The sequence below is a fragment of the Magallana gigas genome, chromosome 3 (genome assembly GCF_963853765.1).
Source record: "Magallana gigas chromosome 3, xbMagGiga1.1, whole genome shotgun sequence".
Lineage (NCBI taxonomy): Eukaryota > Metazoa > Mollusca > Bivalvia > Ostreida > Ostreidae > Magallana > Magallana gigas.
This window is the reverse complement of record NC_088855.1, coordinates 55,679,878-55,699,822: the sequence shown is the minus strand read 5'-3', so window position 1 is coordinate 55,699,822 and position 19,945 is coordinate 55,679,878. Positions and strand designations below refer to the sequence as shown.

Below are 19,945 nucleotides of genomic sequence, written 5' to 3'. Positions count from 1 at the left end.
TGTAAAAAATACCCACTCCTCCTAATGCAATATAAAATACGTCGGATTATGTATATACCCGGTGATGAAATTTCATAATGGATACGAATTAGTAAATTATGTAGATTTTAAGCAGTTCTAATGAATGTTAAGTTACAATCTTATTAAACTATGTCTACTAAAATATATCTATTCGTTGAGGTGAACTACTTCTTTGTTGTTCTAACTGTATATTTGTTTGTCAGTAGTTTAAATTTATTCAGTTTTAACACCGAGGTCCTTTGTGACAGGGCTTTTCAGTCTGTCCTCGTGGGTCCTGCGCGCCGTGTGTTGTTAGATCTTCGGTTATCGATTGCTTTCCTTTCTCTTCAGATTCGTGACAGAGGTTCATCTTTGTAGAAGCTCTTTCACTTGTAACAACTTTATCGCATAAATTTCACCACGCGACAGGACCTGTACAGGGAAGTCAAACAGACAGGCAGCAACACCTCTCTGTTTGTCCCACAAAGTCCTCAAAGATTTGGAACCATGATTTTTTTCTAGGGTTCGCTGACCACTTTTCTCAATATGAATGCTTCGATGAGTGCGCTAACGATGAAGGACGATGAACTAGAGCCAAATGCTGAGCACATTGTGGAGGGGTGTCTGTTGACTGTCGTCTCTTTGGGCGCCATTCTCGGAAACACCACCTTGTGGATCATCATCAGTAGGAATAGGGAACTCCGGACCATCACCAACATGTTTATTCTGGGCCTGACCACGGCGGACCTGTTTGTGGCCGTTATAAACGTCCCTGTGACCGTGATTAGCCTGTTTATGGGCGGCTGGCCGTGGGGTGAGGCTGTCTGTAGGTTCTTTGGGTTTACAAACATGCTAACCCTGGTCACAAGTGTTATGTCATTGTGTAACATTAGCATCAACAGGTACGTGATGGTCTGTAAACCGATCTACTTCAAAAGGATTTACACCAAACGCAACTCCGTGCTGATGATTCTACGTAAGTATTTTGATGAAATCCTATTCTAATAGCATATGAAACATTTGCGAAAATGTTAATAAAAAAAGTACGTTGATTTATTGGTTTGGCATTACATATAGCTACAATTTGAAAAAAAAATACATTTAGTTTTACTGTAAAGTGCTAATGAGCACTGTTCTACCATAATCTTTACAAGAATAATTTATTTGACGTCACAAAATGTGAAAAAATACAATAAATCACGAATGTTATCCCCTGAAATCGAGCAATATTCGATATTTCAGCACGAGTTATTATTTAATTTTTCTGTTATTGGTGATGATTGTAAAAGAAAACGGACACCTGCTACTCAGTACCGTCTAAGCGTCAAAATACAACTAATTACAGAAAAAGCCCTCAATCAATGAAAATACAGTCTTTGAAATAATAAGCCGTATTTTGTTTTGGTTAAATTATTGTATTGTAACTGATACCCTTGTTTGAGTCCTTTTGATAGCAGAAGAAAATTTATGTATAAAACCAAGAACGTCCTCTGTGATGTACGTTATTTGTTACTCAAATTAATTCATCATTTAGTTCTAAAGACTTTTGTTGTGAGCATCGCTTTTCTTTGGTCCAATACCCTATCTTTAATCAATCTTGGTCAAACAACATATTATTCGACCTCAAAAGCAATTCCAAGACAATAATTCTGATACTAGTATTTGTCGTGAATGTTGGACCTGGACTGGTAGCCAATGTTTTAGTTGATAGCTTGATTGTCCAACAACATCAAAGAAATGGTTTTTACTATATGTTTGCCGTTTTAGGGAATGACTTGCCGTGACTATTTTGGACTATATGAACAGCCTTGAGAAAAAGAGCTTTTTTGGATATGTAGAAAACAATTCAAAACTTAAAGCTAAACTATATTTTGATTTTTTCATAACTATAGTTTATGTCTAAACGTATAACATCTAATCTTTAAGGAAGATCAGATGGATAATTGTTGACCAAATACCCCTCCGTCCCCACCAAATAAATGACCCCCCCCCCCCACAAAACAGAAAAGAAGCACCCCCCCCCCCCAAAAAAAAAAAAACAAAAAGAAAAGAAAATTATAAAACAAAACTTTATGTAACAATTCAAAAACTGGTCTTTTCCATGGAATATTATATTACAGTAATGGATATAGTGAAGTGTACCTTACAGAAACAACCGATGACTGAATGGCAGGGTTACAATAGACTAAGTCTAGATTTGTTGATGTTTGCGAATTTTCCTTTGAGTCATTATTGGAACTTGTTCTACCCCTGTGAATTCGATAATAATAAGAGATACTGACTGACAGCGTTCAACTAGCACAATAGGTGATATTACTGATTATAGATGATCAAAATCACATAAGCCCAATATTTCCAATTACCTACCAATGTCACTCACCGTCAGTTCATTAATATATTTCATTCATAACCGCTGACAGAACACAATATCTATAAGTGCAATTAAGAGTGCGCATATTTGAGCCAAATTAACCATACCGTGTCATAAACACGGGGAATCTGTTGAACTGTCCAATTTCAGTCATTCCGTGCCCAAGTAAACTATTCATAATTTCCCAACAAATGGTATAAGTACATCATCCTTCGACGATCTGTTCTCAAAGTTTAATTGTTTCCTTGGAGGCTAAATAGTACGTTAACCTGTTAAGATTAACATCGACAACAACAAAAAGCCTACAACAACAACAACAACAACAATAACAACACATCAAGTTTTGATTTCCCCTGTCAACCACTGCACGGTAACACATCAAGTGTTGATTTCCCCTGTCAACCACTGCACGTTAACGTCCTGATATCCATCTAATGTTGACAATCACTCAACATTTTGGTCAGTAGGAAGGTTTCCTTAGTCAAGGGAAACAACTGGTACGGATATTGTATATGTTTTTTAAAATGTGTATTTTGCTAAGGTTTCTTTTCTCAATTTTCCTTTCATTTTTTTAACACGTTCTTATTTTTAATAAAAATTTTCTCTGTTATAAGTGGTTTTGGTGGAGTGCAAAAAATTAAAAAAAAACCCATAATCAATTACTCAAACTCTTATCTAAGGCGTTTTATATGTACCAAAAGGGTTATCATAAGCTTTTACCTTCTTTGACTTCATGTAGAGGGTAATATTTTTTTTAATTGATTGCTAGTCCTTTATCATTGTTAATATACACAAAAACGACTACCTTTTTCAAACTAGATCCTATCACATATCATATAGTTATAATACATGTATGTACAGAAAAGAGATAAGTTTTTTACCAACCTAGGTAACTGTCGTTTATCCTTAAATAACAATTCATACATGTATACTTACATGTGCAAACTGGAAAACTTTATCGTTAACATGCATATACAAACTATAGTTAAAAAAGGATAACTATATCATAAACACACCGGTACAAAAAGGAAAACTTTATAATATTCCTGTACGTTCAAGGACAGTGCATACATGTATCTAAGAAAAGAGCAAACATTTTAGAATGTTATTAAGATTAGATTTAACAAACCTATGTGAACATTGTCTGATAAATTAATACATGTAGCTTCATTATAAAGGATAGTATAGCTCCCCTTAAGACACCAGAGATTATAATATATAAAAATATCATCGACTTGAAATAAACTTTGACCGTGTCATATTTTCAATAAGATGTTAAATATATAAGCTCGAGTGGATTTCGACCTAACGCAACGATATCTGACACTCTAGACTATTATGCTTCGCTGCTAGACATTAATTTTATCATTTTTAATAATTTTTTTTTATTTTGTTTAATTCGAAAGAAAGTACGCACATTAGGAACTGTCCTCTGTCTTCCTTATCGAGACAGAGTCTAATTATCTCTACCTTAGACATTTTGATGAAATTTCTTGCATATAGTTTTACTTCTATATCAGTTATTTTTAGATCAAAAATATTTTTTTACCATCCCGGTTTCCTAAGTGGTGGTTTCGAAAGTTAACACTTTCTAATTGTTGAATAAAGCGCTTTCTCCATATTTTTGTATTTCTGCCCTAGAGATTTCTTTTTCTTTCGAATATATGAAAACTGTAATTGTAAAAAGTCATCAAATAGTGAAATTTGAAAAAAAAAATGTTTACCTCGTAGATTGGTCCAGGGATAATATCAAAGTTGATTTTTTTCTCTTCAAAAAATTGCCATATTGTGAAATAAATATTGGTTTTTAAAAAATAATTTTTAACGAAATAACACTTTTAGCATGCTTAATATGTTTCTCTAAATGCTCTGTCTTTTAAAATTCATCGGCACCTCGAATAAATGAACTAATCATACGTTTTTCTTTTTTTACGCGTAGTTTAAAACACCGGGAAACGATGACATGTAAACGCCATTTTGGCTTTTTCTCCCTATTAAGTTCATTAAATCACAATTTTCAACTATTAAACGTTACATATAATGTAATTTTGTATAATAACAATTGAAAAGAAAGTTATGGCTTTGCTTACAGTTGCATGAAAATAAAAAAATGCGCAAAGTCATGCGCACTCGAAATGTACTCGGCCTCGTTAAACAATGTCTTAAGAATTTTCGAAAGCTCTCGAATACATGTCAAAACTAGTAGGCTCAAGGGATGTTCACTTATTTTAATAAAGGTTGATTTGTTGAAAGATAATTTAATAAAAAAAAATGAGCTGTTGCATAAACCGTTACAAATTAATGTCTAAGCATGAATATCAACAATCAATTAAACCTTATTATAAAGTTTCTCAAAGAGAGACTTCATTTGCGCTGTTATCCTGCGCGCAAGTTATTTTCTTGCTATACTGATTATAATTGTTTTCCATTATACAAAATGTACTATTTGAAGATAATGTATTATTTATTCTTTTCAACAACAAAGGCTTGTGTATAGATACTATTCTTTCTTCATACCGTGTAAAATATAGATTTTACATACAGTGACTGTTTTGTTTTTTCCAGTATGTGTGTTTGTGTCCTTGCTTTTATCAAGTCCGCCATTACTGGGGTGGGCGGAGTACACTTTCATCCAGAAACAAATGTTTTGTTTCTGTGACTGGACAAAAGCGCCATCTTACGCTTTCTTTATGATCTCTGTGTGTTTTGGAATTCCGTTTGGCGTCATGACGGTCTGCAACATATTTATATTTAAAACAGTGAGAGACAGCAAACGCCGGGTTACAGCAGTAGCAAATAGCGCCAATTCAACTAAAGTGGAAGACCCTGAACCGAATTCAAGTACTGTGATCAAAGATGACGTGTCAAAACCACATGATGTCACAGTTATCATAAACGACAGGTCCTCCACTTATCCTGTCGAAAGTGGCCGTGTAACATTTCAATCAAACAACAACATGCAAGAAGATGGCAAACAACTGAAAAGAAAAAACACCACCTTAACCACAATAAGAAAAAAGTCCAGATCTGGTAAATCTAGATCAGAGGAAATTCGGTTAGCGATGATCCTTGCTATAGTGGTAGTGATATTTGTGATATCATGGCTGCCGTATTGTTTCAGCATGTTGCTGGAGATTTTCGCCAAAGACAAAGTACACACTGCCTTCCACATGGCGACCATCATGTTGGGCTACTCCAACAGCGCCGTTAACCCAATCCTGTACGGGGTCCTGAACAAGAAATTTGGAGACGGCTTTAGGCGCCTGTTCTGCTGTTGTCGCAAATCGTGATTCCTTACAGAGATGGAGGCTAGCGCTACCACCCAGTATTAAATATGCACTCAAATTTCTTGTTCTGGTCAATTGTGATTAATAAGAAATGATTCGTTTTTATCTATCGATTATGTTTGGTACTTTGTTCATTGCTCTAAAATAGGATTAACAGTCAAAATAACATCAAATCTTTCAAATTAAACTACCTTTCTACAATTTTTCATCATTTGCACTATATCAGAGCGACATGTAAAAAATAGACTGTATATAATCTAAGTGTACCTGTCAATAGACGTTCCAAATATTAATCTGCCATTATATTGTATTGTCAACAGTGCAGATTACTAGGTATCGGCACTATCAGCACGATCTCAAATAGTTAAATTCTTTTTGTAATACATGTATTACTGTTTTAAATGTTATCAAATATGAAAATGTAAGAAGTTCTATTTTCTTTACATTTTGGAATCTTAAAGTCCATTTTTTAAAACTTTAATGATAAGAAAATATTGAACTAGAATACTCTATACATACAGTCAATGTTAAGCAATCAGCGTATTATAATTCAAATACTCTTTGGTATTGAACAAACATTGTGATTTTATTCTATTGATAAGCATATAAAAAAAATGACTAGTGAACGGTTATATTTATACACCATTTAATTTGCTACAATATTATAGAAGAAGATGTTATAAACAGAAATGTGCATATTCCTGTTTCATCTCTGTCCACTTGATGTTTGGTACTGTACACAGACGGGATCGAAGCAAACCTTCACTTGCGAAGCAACTTAACACGTTAGACAACTATCTTTCTTTATCGGCTGGAAACTCATTTAAAAAAAAAGAAGAAAGATTTAATGACTACAAACAACTGCATGTCAACTAATGTTAGAACATTAAAGAGCAAATTTAGAGAAATGCAAGTTTTTTTTCTACGTCTACAGTTAAGCTGTGTGTAATTTGATAAAGGCACAAATCATTTACAGGAAGAATGTTTGCTTCATAATTGAATCATTAAATTTTATTATTATTGAAAACTAGTTAATTTTTCAAAACTGGCTAGGAAGCGAAATACCGTGCATTGATTATGTATTCTTACATTTTTCCGGAATGTGTCCTTAAATGACGATCTTCATTTGCTTTCAGTTAAAATTGCTGGTTTCATTCTTTGTCATAACTGTGTATGAAATTCATTTACTCGCACTGTCCACACTGCCCATGAACAGGATAATGCATGAAGCTGGGCCGGTAGACGGGAACTGATGGAACCCAGTCGTAATCAATAGATTACAGAGGGAATGTAACAAAAAACAAACAGAAATAATACCAAACAAATGAATATTAATTATCTTTTCTGCTAGTTTACAATGGTATCTTGATATTAGATTCAGAACTGAGCTGGGTTTTTGTTACTGTCCCTTCAGCATTTTTTTTTTTTGGTTTTGCGGATGTTAAATGAATAGAAAAAGATGAGCCAAATGAGACAAAATTTGAGCGAAGGAAAGAAAATAGTATTATGAATGAACAGTTCTCGATACAATTGTTTACGTCATTTTTTTTTAACTAACTAAGCTAGTATGTGATGGGATAGAAACTCCTGCCGAGTATTGAATCACTACAATACATATACTTTTTATTTGCATCTCCTTGACCACATGAAAAGTGAAGAAAACTGATCCAAAAAAAATGCGATGTTGGTTTTAACCCATTGCATCCTAATGATACCAAATGAAATCAAATGATGCTCCAATAATACCTTAAAAGGGCCGTATTGGTCGTGGCCATACAGACTATAATGATCTTCTTAAAAAGAAAAGGACTGTATTAAGATAAAAGAAACTACTCTAATTTAGAAGCTAAAAACAAATGATTTTTTCTTTACTAAATAATAGTTTATAGCTAAACAAATTATGTCTGAAAATTGAAGGCAGGTCTGATGGGCAGCTCGCTGACCAGCCAGCCTCCTTAATGCAATTTAAGAACACTAGTGTATTTTATTAGAATCTTAGGAATTTAAGGAAATTCTACTTACTCTTGCTATTAGGTTAACCGTTTTCTGTCAGCTAACAGATATGGTTTTCAGAACTTTTAACGAATTTTGATGGCTTTTAAGGATATTTTATTCAGCCCAGTTCTTCATTACACTTTTTAGGCATCCTTGTGTGAATTAAAAAAAAACCCAAGTCCATACAGGTATTAAATTTATAAAGGGATTCATTGGCGTTCATTGGGTATCTATGGCATTGCATCTTTGGTACGAGTCATTTTAAACAAATACTTTGGGGACAAAAACTAGAACCCATAGCAGTGTAATGAGCTGATCACACAGAAGGTTATACCCCAAGCTACAAAACAGTTCAAAAACGTTTCCTTTTAATAGTCTTGTATAGTGTGGAAACATTGAAATACTGTTTAGGTTTATTTGGAATATCAAAGTATTCATCAGGGATATTTCAGATTAAGTTTATTAGGGTATACTATTGTGTACATTGTAAAATTATTGGGATTCGTAGAAATATCATTTGGTTTTTTTAAGACGATGGGGGAATAAGATTAGTCGTAAAATACAATTTAACATTTTTTCAATTAAATATATTTGATATGTTATAATACAAAGTTTACAAAAGGGTTATTTCTAACTATATTCGGTTTGAAATATTTCAAAAAACGATAAGAAAAAATTAATAATTCCTTACGTTTTGGTGGTATCGAGACAACAACCTAAAAAGCCAAGCTCTATAAAATCACCTTATGTCTGATGCTCTAACCACTGAGCCATTTCATTCACAACGATGTGCGTTGTTTAAATGCTATATGAGACGTTTGCCATGAATTTATGGACTTGTTTTATTTTTCTAAAACGCTCAATTATTGGGCTACAAAATGACATTTTTAAAGTATAGTGGGTCTTCTCTCCACATTTTTGTTGATTAAAATCGGGTTGAATTCCATTAAATCGCATTTAAACTTTGACAAAAATATGGAGCTCAGACCCACTCTTTCAGAAAAAGGCATTGAAGTTATAAAAAACGACACTGTTTGGAGGTTTTAACACGCATACGCCAGTTTAAATCAACCTATTACAAGTATCTAAAATATTTACAAACCGATGTTACGTCAAATATACACTGTTTATAATTATTTAAAAAAAATATCAGATGTAATGATATTTTAATTTTGAAGTATCTAATCATTCCTCATATGGGCATTTTACACGCCTAATTTACCCATCTTCTTTTAAATAGTAAAGATTCGTTATGGTATCGTTGTAGTTAAAAAAGACGATATTATAGGAGTATAAATGGACTTAGAGGGGGGTCAGTGGGAGTACCCTGGGGATCAGTGGGAGTAGACTGGGGATCACTGGGAGCACCCTGGGGATCAGTGGGAGTAGACTGGGGATCAATGGGATTACACTAGGGATCAGTGGGAGTAGACTGGGGATCACTGGGAGTACCCTGGGGATCAGTGGGAGTAGACTGGGGGTCAATGGGATTACACTGGGGATCAGTGGGGGTAGACTGGGATCAATGGGATTACAATGGGGATCAGTGGGAGTAGACTGGGGATCAATGGGATTACACTGGGGATCAGTGGGAGTAGACTGGGGATCACTGGGAGTACCCTGGGGATCATTTGGTTACACTGGGGATCAGTGGGAGTAGGCTGGAGATCAGTGGGAGTACACTGGGGATCAGTGGGAGTAGACTGGAGATCAGTGGGAGTACATTGGGGATCATTGGGAGTAGACTGGGGATCAGTGGGAGTACACTTTGGATAAGTGGGAGTACACTGGGGATCAGTGGGAGTACACTTTGGATAAGTGGGAGTACACTGGGGATCGGTGTGAAGAGAAACAACCCCACTCTATCCTCGCTGTGTTGTGTCTTATATTTGGGGGAGAGGTTGGAGAGTGGGGGATCCTTGTTTAAACATAATTCTCAAATTCAATTGAACAACCTATGAAATTTATAAACGAAAATATTTCAATTTCATCTCAAAAATAAAACTCCATATAATAAATTTAATATCCAGCTTGACATAATACAATAATTACTCAGCATTTTTCTTATGTTTGATATTGAAGCCCGATCAATGACTCTCTACATCCTAACATTAATGGGTCACTGTTTCGGCTTCGTCCGACGTGTTGTGTATTGTATCAACATGAAAGCTCTTCTGTTAACGTTATGAAATGAAGCGTGAAATTGACACGAAGTCTTATAATACCAGTTAAAACTCTTCACCGAGTACAAGCGATTAATTAGCAAACATCAGCAGGTCAGCGCTTCAGACTAGAGTATACAAAACATACAACACAGCTCTTACATCATGACTTCAAGGCTTGTAAAAAGAGTGTCGAGACAATAAATTAATTTTCAAGACCCATTACTTTGGAAACAGAACCAAACGTCTAGCGCATTTTTTAAATGACACATTACCATAGTAAAGTATTGTTTTGTACATGTCACATATATTAGTAATGGAACATCTGCTGAAACTGTAGAACTGCTTGTTTGTATTTTATATGGGTTGTTTCACCTATACTCTGCCCCGAGTTTTTGCTTCCACCACTTTTTGCTTGATATTTCAATAATAGTAAATACCTTTGTGCTCAAACTACGTTCATTCTCTTATATGAAAAATGTCAAGATTACTTGTTTTGAAACGCCCCCTCTACCGCTTCAGGTTTCAATGCACATCCAAAAATTGAAAGTCTACGGAGATTTTGAATTGCATCAGCCATTAATAAGCCTGGATGATAATGTTAAAAAATTGCGCGATGTATTCCGAGTGTATTCCGAATGGAGAAAAGATGTAAACATTTCCAATTACAAACCTCCGTAAGGAAATTGTTTTCGTTCATGTGAAATTTTATGAGTGAAAAGGGATAATTGTTCAATGAAGATAGCTTGGATATATTCCCTTTCATCGATTTCAATTGTATCATTTTCACAGGTATGTGTATTTTTTTTTTTTTTAAATCATCAAAAATTGATGGAAGCAATAACTTGGGACAGACTATAATAAAGAAGTGGGCCTTTTGTATAAGATACAAGTATATAGAAAACATGTGGTCCTTCAGGTTGTATTCCCTATTGGACTGTAACCAGTCGAAAGGGCTTCTAAACAACCACTCCCCCGACCAGATGTAGATCCACGGGGTAATTTTGCATCTTGATGTGCTTTATTAAAATATTAAAGAACCAATGAAAGCCTAGGCAAAACCAAATAATAATCCCAGTGATTGTTATATATCTGTTAACAAGTACATGTAAGTGGCACTACTTTCAAAGAATCATTATAATTCTAGCAATAAACAGAGCCGCCCCTGCTCTTTGTAACGACCTCTTGCCTCATGGCCAACACGTTTGAAGTGTCCCAAACTTTGAAACACCAAAGGTGCAATTGTTTTGATTTTGTCTTTGTTTTGCGGCCCGTGTACCCTAAACATTGCAAAAAGCGATGTAACCACACGGCATCGTATCCAATATCTAGCTCAGGGATACCCATATATCGAGAAGAACTCGTTAGCGCCGCCGCACGTGACAATGTTTTTTATGGGTGGTATTTTTCTGCCAGTTTTCCATTCTTTGAATCTCTGTGGCAAGGAAGTAATTAATCTCCCCCAAAAACTTATTGTGACATTGTGTTAATATTTAATGAGGTTAATTTTCAGTTTTGCTATTTCTCGCCCAAGGATAATCAAGGATGAACTATAATCGATCTTCAACAAGTATATCCATCAGTCGTGTCACTGTTTGAATTTTCCTCAAAAAGCAAGATACACATTATCATATCAATATTGTAATTTATTCAGTTCTTTGAACACGAAAAACTCTTAAAACTTCCCCAAATCAACGCCGTTTATACATGTTGTTACTCTACCGAACTGAACAATTAGTAGAGTTTATCACATCATTTATACAAGGCTACTAATTAGTTTGGCGATAAAAAAAAAATGCATTATACACCGCTGTTAATTCTTGCCTTCTGATCGTAAAACAAATCCGACCATATCGTGATCAGTCATTAACTTCATGAAACCAATCTGTTATCACAGAAGCAGAGAGAAATCAAAGAGCTTTTGCTGATCACAAAAAATAATTTTAATTGTTCAAATATGTATATAATACTTTTGGATGTTTATTCCAAAATAAAAACACTAATTAAAAGTACAGCTTTAATTATACTCTCTATTGAAGCATAAAATTAAGGCGTGTATGTAAATTTAAATGAGTGAACAAAATAAATGGTTTTTCTAAGATGAAATAAAATTTTGCGACCGTTATTGGTGAAATAAAATATTGGCTTAAAACTCTATGGGTTCCATACGGCAATGCATAGCGGTGTAGATGTCATCAACGGATCGTGATTATTGGTTTAAATTTTTTTTATTATATCAAGCTCCCTAGTTCTCAAAAGCGTAAGAACAAGATTCATTATTCTAAATAACGCCTGGTTAATAAAGTACTTACTCAAACGTCTTAGCAACAGCACACAGTTCATATAAACCTACCCAACAAACCCTTTTCTATTTCTGGCCGTTATGGTAGCATTGGTTTTGGTGTGTGGCAAATATAACCCAAAAATAATGATGCATGTTATATTATTACTATATGTTTATTAAAATTTCAATACATCAATTATTTGAAACTGCATTTTAAAACCGTTATTTTTTCCTTATGGGAAACCCAAAGTTGTTTCAAGCAGTCCACCAGCATGACGGTTGGGTACAGGATGTTGTCTTTCTGGCAGACGACCAGTGACCGGAAGTGACCGTTTTCGCCAACGTGATGAACACTGTTGCCTTTCCAGTTGGAAACAAGTATGGTGTTATTGAAATGACAAAACGCAACGTCGATAGGTATGAAATTACTGCTCTCGGGTCCGCCATGGTATTTAAATAAACAGTTGTGATGTTTGTCGATGGCAGTTAAAGTTTTCAAGCCTGGATCAGTTACGAAAAGAGCTCTACTGCCAGGATTTTCGGCTATCCTGTGGGGTTTTAGAAACAACGTCTGACCTTCGTATGACTGGGCTATTATAGTTTTCAATTTTCCTTCACTTGTTATGAGATAAACACGTCCTTCTTTGTCTGATTGACAGCAGACAGACACGGTGCCATCTTGGTTTGAACACAATATACCATGCGTTGTATAAGGCGACGCATCGAAAAAGACCTCAGTGCGGTCTCCGTCAATTTTCAGGATTCGAGACCCCTTATTTTCAGAGGCAAGGATTAACCCCGAACTTGTCGATGTCATGTTTTGGATATAAAATGGCAACTCTTTTGTCTTTTGCTTTTTGCCATTTCTGTCGTAGTAATGAATAACCTTAGCAGTTGAATATCCTACGATGACGTCATTCGAACTTGTTTGGATTATTCCAGAAACCTTTTGACCTTTTCGCACAGGAATGGCAGGAAATGCAGGTCTTGTAACGACTTTAACGTTGGTACTGGAGGGTTTCTTCTTTGATAAGTTGGAAGCTTCTTTGTTTTGGTTGAGCCCGGAATCCAAACTAAACTCCCATAAAGTGCATTGACATCCTTTTCGATTTCGTCCTCTGTGACGTTAAATTTGACTTCCGGAACCTTAAATGGAGGTTCGTTAGCAGGTTTAGCGTAACCCTTAACATCTTCAGCTAATCTTTTACATGCGTTTTCAGTTTGCACAGCTTTCAGTACATCGTTAGTTTCTTCGCTTGAACGTTGGTCACGAATATTTTCTAAAATATTGATTTTATCCAATATGATTTTTTTCTCGCGGTGTCCTCTGTCTTTAGCTTTCTCGATAAACTCGTCCAAATCCCGGCAAAGAATTTCATGATGAGCTTTAAGCTTGGCCTGGATGATGCTGTATCGTGATTCTAGTTGCCCTTTGACCTTTGATAATTCCTGTTCTACTGTGTCTGTCTGTGTGTCAATCAGCTCCAGTCGACGCCGAAAGTCTTGAATCATTGCGACTCCTTGCTCTATGATAGACGGTAGTCTGGATGACAATCCCTTGAGTAGAGAATCTGTCTCCTCTACGAAATGATCCGAATGCTCCTTTCTACATTTTTCACAGATTAATTTTTCACACGGATGGCAAAACCAAACAAGATCTTCTTTGGTGTGGAATGCGCATTTTGTGGACATCTGATGAGAAAGAAAATGATTCATGTATATAGAGAATGAACGAATAAGACTGATTCATTATACCTGTGTCTATATTTGTTGAACAATGGATAAAAGTAAGCATAATCACAAGCATTTGGTGTTACTCTGAATGACATTAAATTAGATAATTTGTCAAGTTCTTGTATCTGTTCACCGTCGAAAACTAACAGCCAGTCTGGAATGATTACTATAATTCGTCATTGTTATCTGAGTTTTCATCTGTAGTCCCTTGTGTATAATTTCACGGGGTCTATAAAATTTTCCACGCAATATTTTAAGCGACCGATTTCATTGCAAATAAAAATAAGAGGAAATGGTGATTCAGTAAGATGATATTAGATAAATAGTGAATATATCCTACAAATGAGACAGGGAAATTTGAATGTCAAGTATTCCCCCAAATAACTTACTACATTGACTGTCCCCTACGTACTATAAATTACTTCTCTTTACGGAATTGTATATTCATGACAATGTTGTTTGTTTGTGTAATCGATTCATAGGATTCATAGTGAAATCTCAATATTCTTGCGATAGAATATTACATGGTAATTATTCGATAATTACCATGTAATTCAATAGTCATTTTGAATAATCTATGCATAAATTTGTATTATATATACTCAGTAAATTGATTGGATTTACTTCTGACCTGAGTTCAGCGGGTCCAAGTGTACCAAGGGGCTTGGTTTTTACAAAAATAAGAAAACCTATATGCAGCTCATATTTTATTTATCTATCCAAAGATTTCATTGCATGGGGATTAAACCCATTTACATTTAATTAAAGTATGTCCCAAGTTATTGCCTTCTTTGTCTTTTGATGATTTTAATTAAAATAAACATATCTGTGAAAGAAATACAATTGAAATTGATAAAAGGGAAAATATTCAAGGTATTTTCATTGACACGTTTCATTTATTACTCACAACAGTTCACAGGAACGAAGCCAAATTTCTTAGGAAGATTTAAAATGGGAAATGTTTAATCTTTTCACCATTCGGAACACACTCGTAACACCTCGAACAATTTTTCAACGTTATCATCCGGGATATTTCGTGGCTAATGCAATGCAAAATCCCGGTAGTTTTTCTATTTTGGGTTCTGTATTAAAACCTGAAGCGATATAGGGGCGTTTCAAAATTAACATATAATCTGGAAAATTTTCATATTTAATTAGTGAATAAACGTAGTTTGAACACAAAAGTATTAATGAGTATCGAAATATCAAGCGAAAAGTAGTGGAAGCAAAAACTCAGGACAGAGTATAGGATAAGTTAGCAAAAGGCGTTGAGGGTCCTCAGCAACTCGTTCTTTTTACCAATAAACATGCAGATGATGGTGGCCAGACAATACGCACTCGTTACGTCTAGATTTCCATACCTGACAATGTGATATAGTGACTTAAGTATTCATTCTCTGTGGATCTTACCTTATAAAGTGGGACAAGCTTCAAAAGATGGGAAACATGGCGTATTGTAGCCGTTCAGTGAAGGTACAATGTTATAACACATCAGTACACCAGATGACTTATCTACTCGTACGTTGTAGCCACGACTTGTATTTATCGTATACTACCCGATTACAGACAAGTTTTATCTAACAGACACGCGAATGAGGTACATGTATATTATTGGAACCTGCATAGACATGCATTGACACGGAGATAAAACTTGCAACGCATTTAAAATAATTAGCCCTGCATTGCGGCATTAACCTACTAGTATCTTTAGGCAGAGATAACAAACTTGAAATATAAAATATTGTATTGAACTGTACAGGAAATCGCAAGTTAAAAAACTAACCAATCAGAATGAACTGAAAAATAAAAATGCTGTCAGCAGCTGAGATTCATGTCCAAAATAACTGACAGACTGTAGCGTGTACTATCAATTATATAGAAGTTTATTATCTAATGTCACGGCATGTACAATTAATTATACATAGAAGTTGATAATTTGATGTCACAGAAAAATGTTGTTGCGAGGAAAAGCGAGACAAATCTTGGACTGAAAAATTGAATTATCGCTCATATTCTAGTTATGTATCCTTTGCTAGCTGCAGAAACTGTAGCTCCTTGGGAAACTCGACATTGACGGTCCACGGTCCCTTGCTAATCCTTTGCTAAACGGACTGAGAAGCTATTTTAAATAGTGGCCTCTTCCTGCAGGCCATGAAAAGGAATAAGTTTGACCAAGAATACTTCAATACTGTTGACCTGACACTGATAAACCCTCATTCAAGTATAACCCTCATACAAAAGTATATGTAGGATCTATAGGCTTTATAGTATGAATAAACTGGAACGTCTTTTTGTAAGCATGTTTCAATATTAATTTCACCTTAACAGTAATTAACAGAACGGTAGAAATGTTAACCGTATTAGTGGCCGATTTATGATCATAGAAGTCCACGTTAAAACGTCATTTACCGACTATCATCAGTATCCAAATATTTTTCCAAAACAATTTGTTTAGAGAATTCTGTGAAAACTTGTATCATCCCTCTAACTATCGCCTTACTATGACCCAGAAGGTCACCACAAGGTTAAACTTGAACATTAAAAATACTACCTCGCGTCTACGACCAACCTATAGAAGCTTGTTGGCTAAACCTCTAAACCCTTCTCTGGTCATGATAAACACAAACTTTAACCTACTTTATATTAGCCTGCTGTCGTAAGGGTCTCTAGAACTTGAGATCTGAATAAAGGATTAAATGGGTTTTTATATGATGTTTTTTTTCTTGTGAGCTTTAATCCAGATTTGGGCCTTTTCACCCCCCCCCCCCCCCCCGGGAATAATTTTTTGATCAAACTTGAGCCTAATATCATGTCTAAAATCATACACAAGGATGTCTATGTAAAAAGACTGATATTACTGGATAACTGGTACTTGAGCACATGCTATTTTAAATTCACCGCTATTTTCATCTTTTTCCATTCATATTGTTTTGAAATGGGTCTGATTCGTTTTAAATTTTTTACCAAAAGATGCGCTACATATTAATATGGAGAGTTTGGTTGATGATGGCCAAATCATCTCTAGGAGAATTAGAAAACAGTCGCCGGAGCTTTTAGTTCGGGTGAGCTAAAACTATCTTAACTGATATATGTTCATTAGTTGTAATTAGTGTACTCTGGTAAGCTGCAAAAGTTAAAGAAAATAAAGAATGAATGACTTATTTCCTTTTCATTCAATACGAATCAGGTAGTGCCTTCAAACAAAGTAGTTCCTTTTATTGTAGAGTGTACATATCAGAATGCTCTACACATGTCAAAAAAGATTTGCAACTTTAAAAAGCAATTAAGTGTCAAATATGAATTATCATTGCAAGGAAAGAAATGAAATTGTTTGATGTATACCCTCTTTAAATCTGGTATATTCTCATCTTTTACTTTTTAAGTTTATCAATACAGACGTATTTTGCCGGAAAACGAATCGAACATCACGCCACAAAATGTTAACAGGGGAGAGACAATTTAATGAGCTTTCATTCAAGTGGTCCCTCGCTACTGAAGAAAAATAGGACCGGAGCAATGGACCTTAATATTAACATAACCGCCTTTGGAAAATGCATTAGTGGACAATACCCACAAATAATTGTTGAAATTGGCACATGAAAGTATAATAAAACAAATTGTTACATGCGCTTAAATTATGCGCGTACGGTTCACCGTAGAATTCACGTCGTTTCTATATAAAAGCATTAAATTTTCTTTAAAATTAAGACATTAAGTATAATAAAATAAATAGTACCTGTTTGGGAGGGTAACAGTTGAATTTGACACCCCTTGAAAACCATTGTAAACCTCCGCATAGCGTCTGTTTACAATGGTTTACAACATATTTGGATGAACAACGAAACAACCCTTCTATAAAAGCAGTGAAATTTTCTCTAATATTAAGACATTCAGTAAAATAAAATAAATAGTGCCTGTTTGGGAGGATAACAGTTGAAATTGGCACCCCTCGAAAACCAATGTCAACCTCCGCTTCGCGTCGGTTGACAATGGTGTTCATGGGGTGTCAATTTCAACTGTTATCCTCCCAAACAGGCTCTATTTATATAATGGATTCTTTTTGGTTACGTAACAAGTGTAGATTCATCGTGTGGGTGGGTGTAAAATGTCAGCAACATATGCCCGGAATTAATGCCGCGCGGTTTCTCATTTTACTGATTTGCCATTATGTAATACTTGAGATATGATTAACAGCACATATTAGGTAACATACATGTACCGTATTTGAGTACCACCTCTTGTAGTTTTATTATCGCTTTTTATAACGTCGGTATTAGGTGTCACCACAAATTGTCTAACTGTATATTTTCAGTAATTTAAAGTGAATTTGGACAACATTCAATTAATTTTCTTCCTTTGATTAATATTTTACATGGCTGCTCTTTGCAAAATTTTATGTTTGCTATCTCGGAGGGACAATAAACTTGCTACTGTGTTCATAGCCAGTACATATATATATATATAGGTATATATGTACACGTTTTTTCGAACTCTTTTAGAGGTTTTTATTCCAAGTTAAATACTTTTTCTTCACTTTATACACAAATAAACTGAATCTACATTTTAAGGTGTTTGGCTGATATAATTTTGTTTGTATGTTTGATAGAAGATTTCCCCATAAAATTGAATAACAAGAGTTGTTTAGAGGTTAAAAATCACACTATGCCTCCAACTGTTTCTTATTTTTTAAGTCATAAAATTCTTTAGATGCTACCTTCTCCTTAATATGAAACTTAAAACTCCTCTGACACTTATGGCACACCCTTAACTGTCATGTTGGGCAAATGCTACAAGAGCATGCAATGAAATTATAAAGCACGGATACGTTACAAATTGTATAGGTAAGAGGGTAATTGCTATGTCCACAAGTGGAGAATAAGTGTTTATTTAAAAAAAAAATTAAAGAACAAATCTAAACTCTGCAAATGACAAATCGTTTATTTATAAGAAAACTACGCCGATATTCTGTTTATCCTTAGTTTTGATAAAATTTTAAAAACCAATGTGTAGCCAAAAATAAAGTTTTGCTGTGGGAATGGAGTTAAATGAATGCGTTTGTCGGTAAAGGAATTGAAATACATTATACTAATGACATGTTTCCTTTTCAAACATACCGTATTATTTTTTGAATATTAATGTTTTGATTAAAACATTAAGAAAAATATTAAGAAAGGCAAAGGTGGTTAAAATAAATTAAGTTAGAATTAAATGGGATGCAGGCATTCATTTAGGAGTTGGTCGCTCAAAATTTAACCATCAGATCTACCTTAATCGTTTGAAATGATGTCATAAACTATGCCATATATAGTAAAGGAAAAATTTGAATATATTATAGTACTAAATTTTTAAACAGAGCTCTGATTTATACAGTGTAAAAATACCAAGATAAACCAGTTATCTTAATATTGGTATATGGGGAGTCGTTTATGGAAGATCGTTGTTGTTTCGTAACATTCAGAAATTGCTTATATACGGTGTATATATCAATATCACCAATTAATTACTTCTGAACTTTGCAACATTTCTTTAATATGAAATGCCAGTAACGCAGGTTCATTATGAGGATATATGAGTATAGACGTTTTTATGAAATTAAGTTTGTTTACTGCATGTATGTATGAGCGAAATTAAAACAGGAGAGTTTATGAGTGGGGCTGTAAGATAATGAACACTTCCAGGAAACAATGTAAACAAGCTGTCGGTGTGAGTTCTAGGAAAATATTACACCAATTTATTATACTTAAAATGTGATGAAGCGTCTACATATAACCGAACCTTTTCCTCAAAGAAAATAAAACAATACTATCAAGTTTCTATCTAATATTGGTCTTTGTAACTGATATCAACAAGCTTAATAACAAACGTGATCAACTCTCCTTTAGCTTTTGGACTATGACGTCTTAATGGGGGTAGGTACTAATGTACTACAAGAAAACAGTATCAAATAAGGTTATAAAACCATCTCGATGTCTGACTCTTCATCATTATGACTACATACGGGAAGATTTTATATTCGATTTATTACACAGAAGTCACCCGATTATGCTATGCGATAAAGACGCTGCCAGCAGGCGAAGTCATCTTTAGCTATTTCAGTACTTGGAGTGCTAGT

The 19,945-nt window shown here is 34.6% G+C and overlaps 1 protein-coding gene and 1 long non-coding RNA gene across 2 annotated transcripts; one reads left to right on the top strand and one right to left on the bottom strand.

Moving 5' to 3' along the window:
- Window positions 1–349: 349 nt before the first annotated feature.
- On the top strand, window positions 350–5,808 carry LOC105331222 (tyramine receptor Ser-2). The gene is made up of 2 exons (XM_011433332.4): window positions 350–976; window positions 4,937–5,808. The coding sequence occupies exons 1-2, from the start codon at window positions 547–549 to the stop codon at window positions 5,659–5,661; spliced, it is 1,155 nt and encodes a 384-aa protein (XP_011431634.3). The 5' UTR covers window positions 350–546; the 3' UTR covers window positions 5,662–5,808.
- Window positions 5,809–12,253: 6,445 nt separating this feature from the next.
- On the bottom strand, window positions 12,254–16,584 carry LOC105331223 (uncharacterized). Its single transcript, XR_010712426.1, has 2 exons — window positions 15,244–16,584; window positions 12,254–13,791 (listed from the first exon to the last, which is right to left on the bottom strand). It is a non-coding gene; the product is annotated as an uncharacterized lncRNA (long non-coding RNA).
- Between the last annotated feature and the right edge of the window lie 3,361 nt (window positions 16,585–19,945).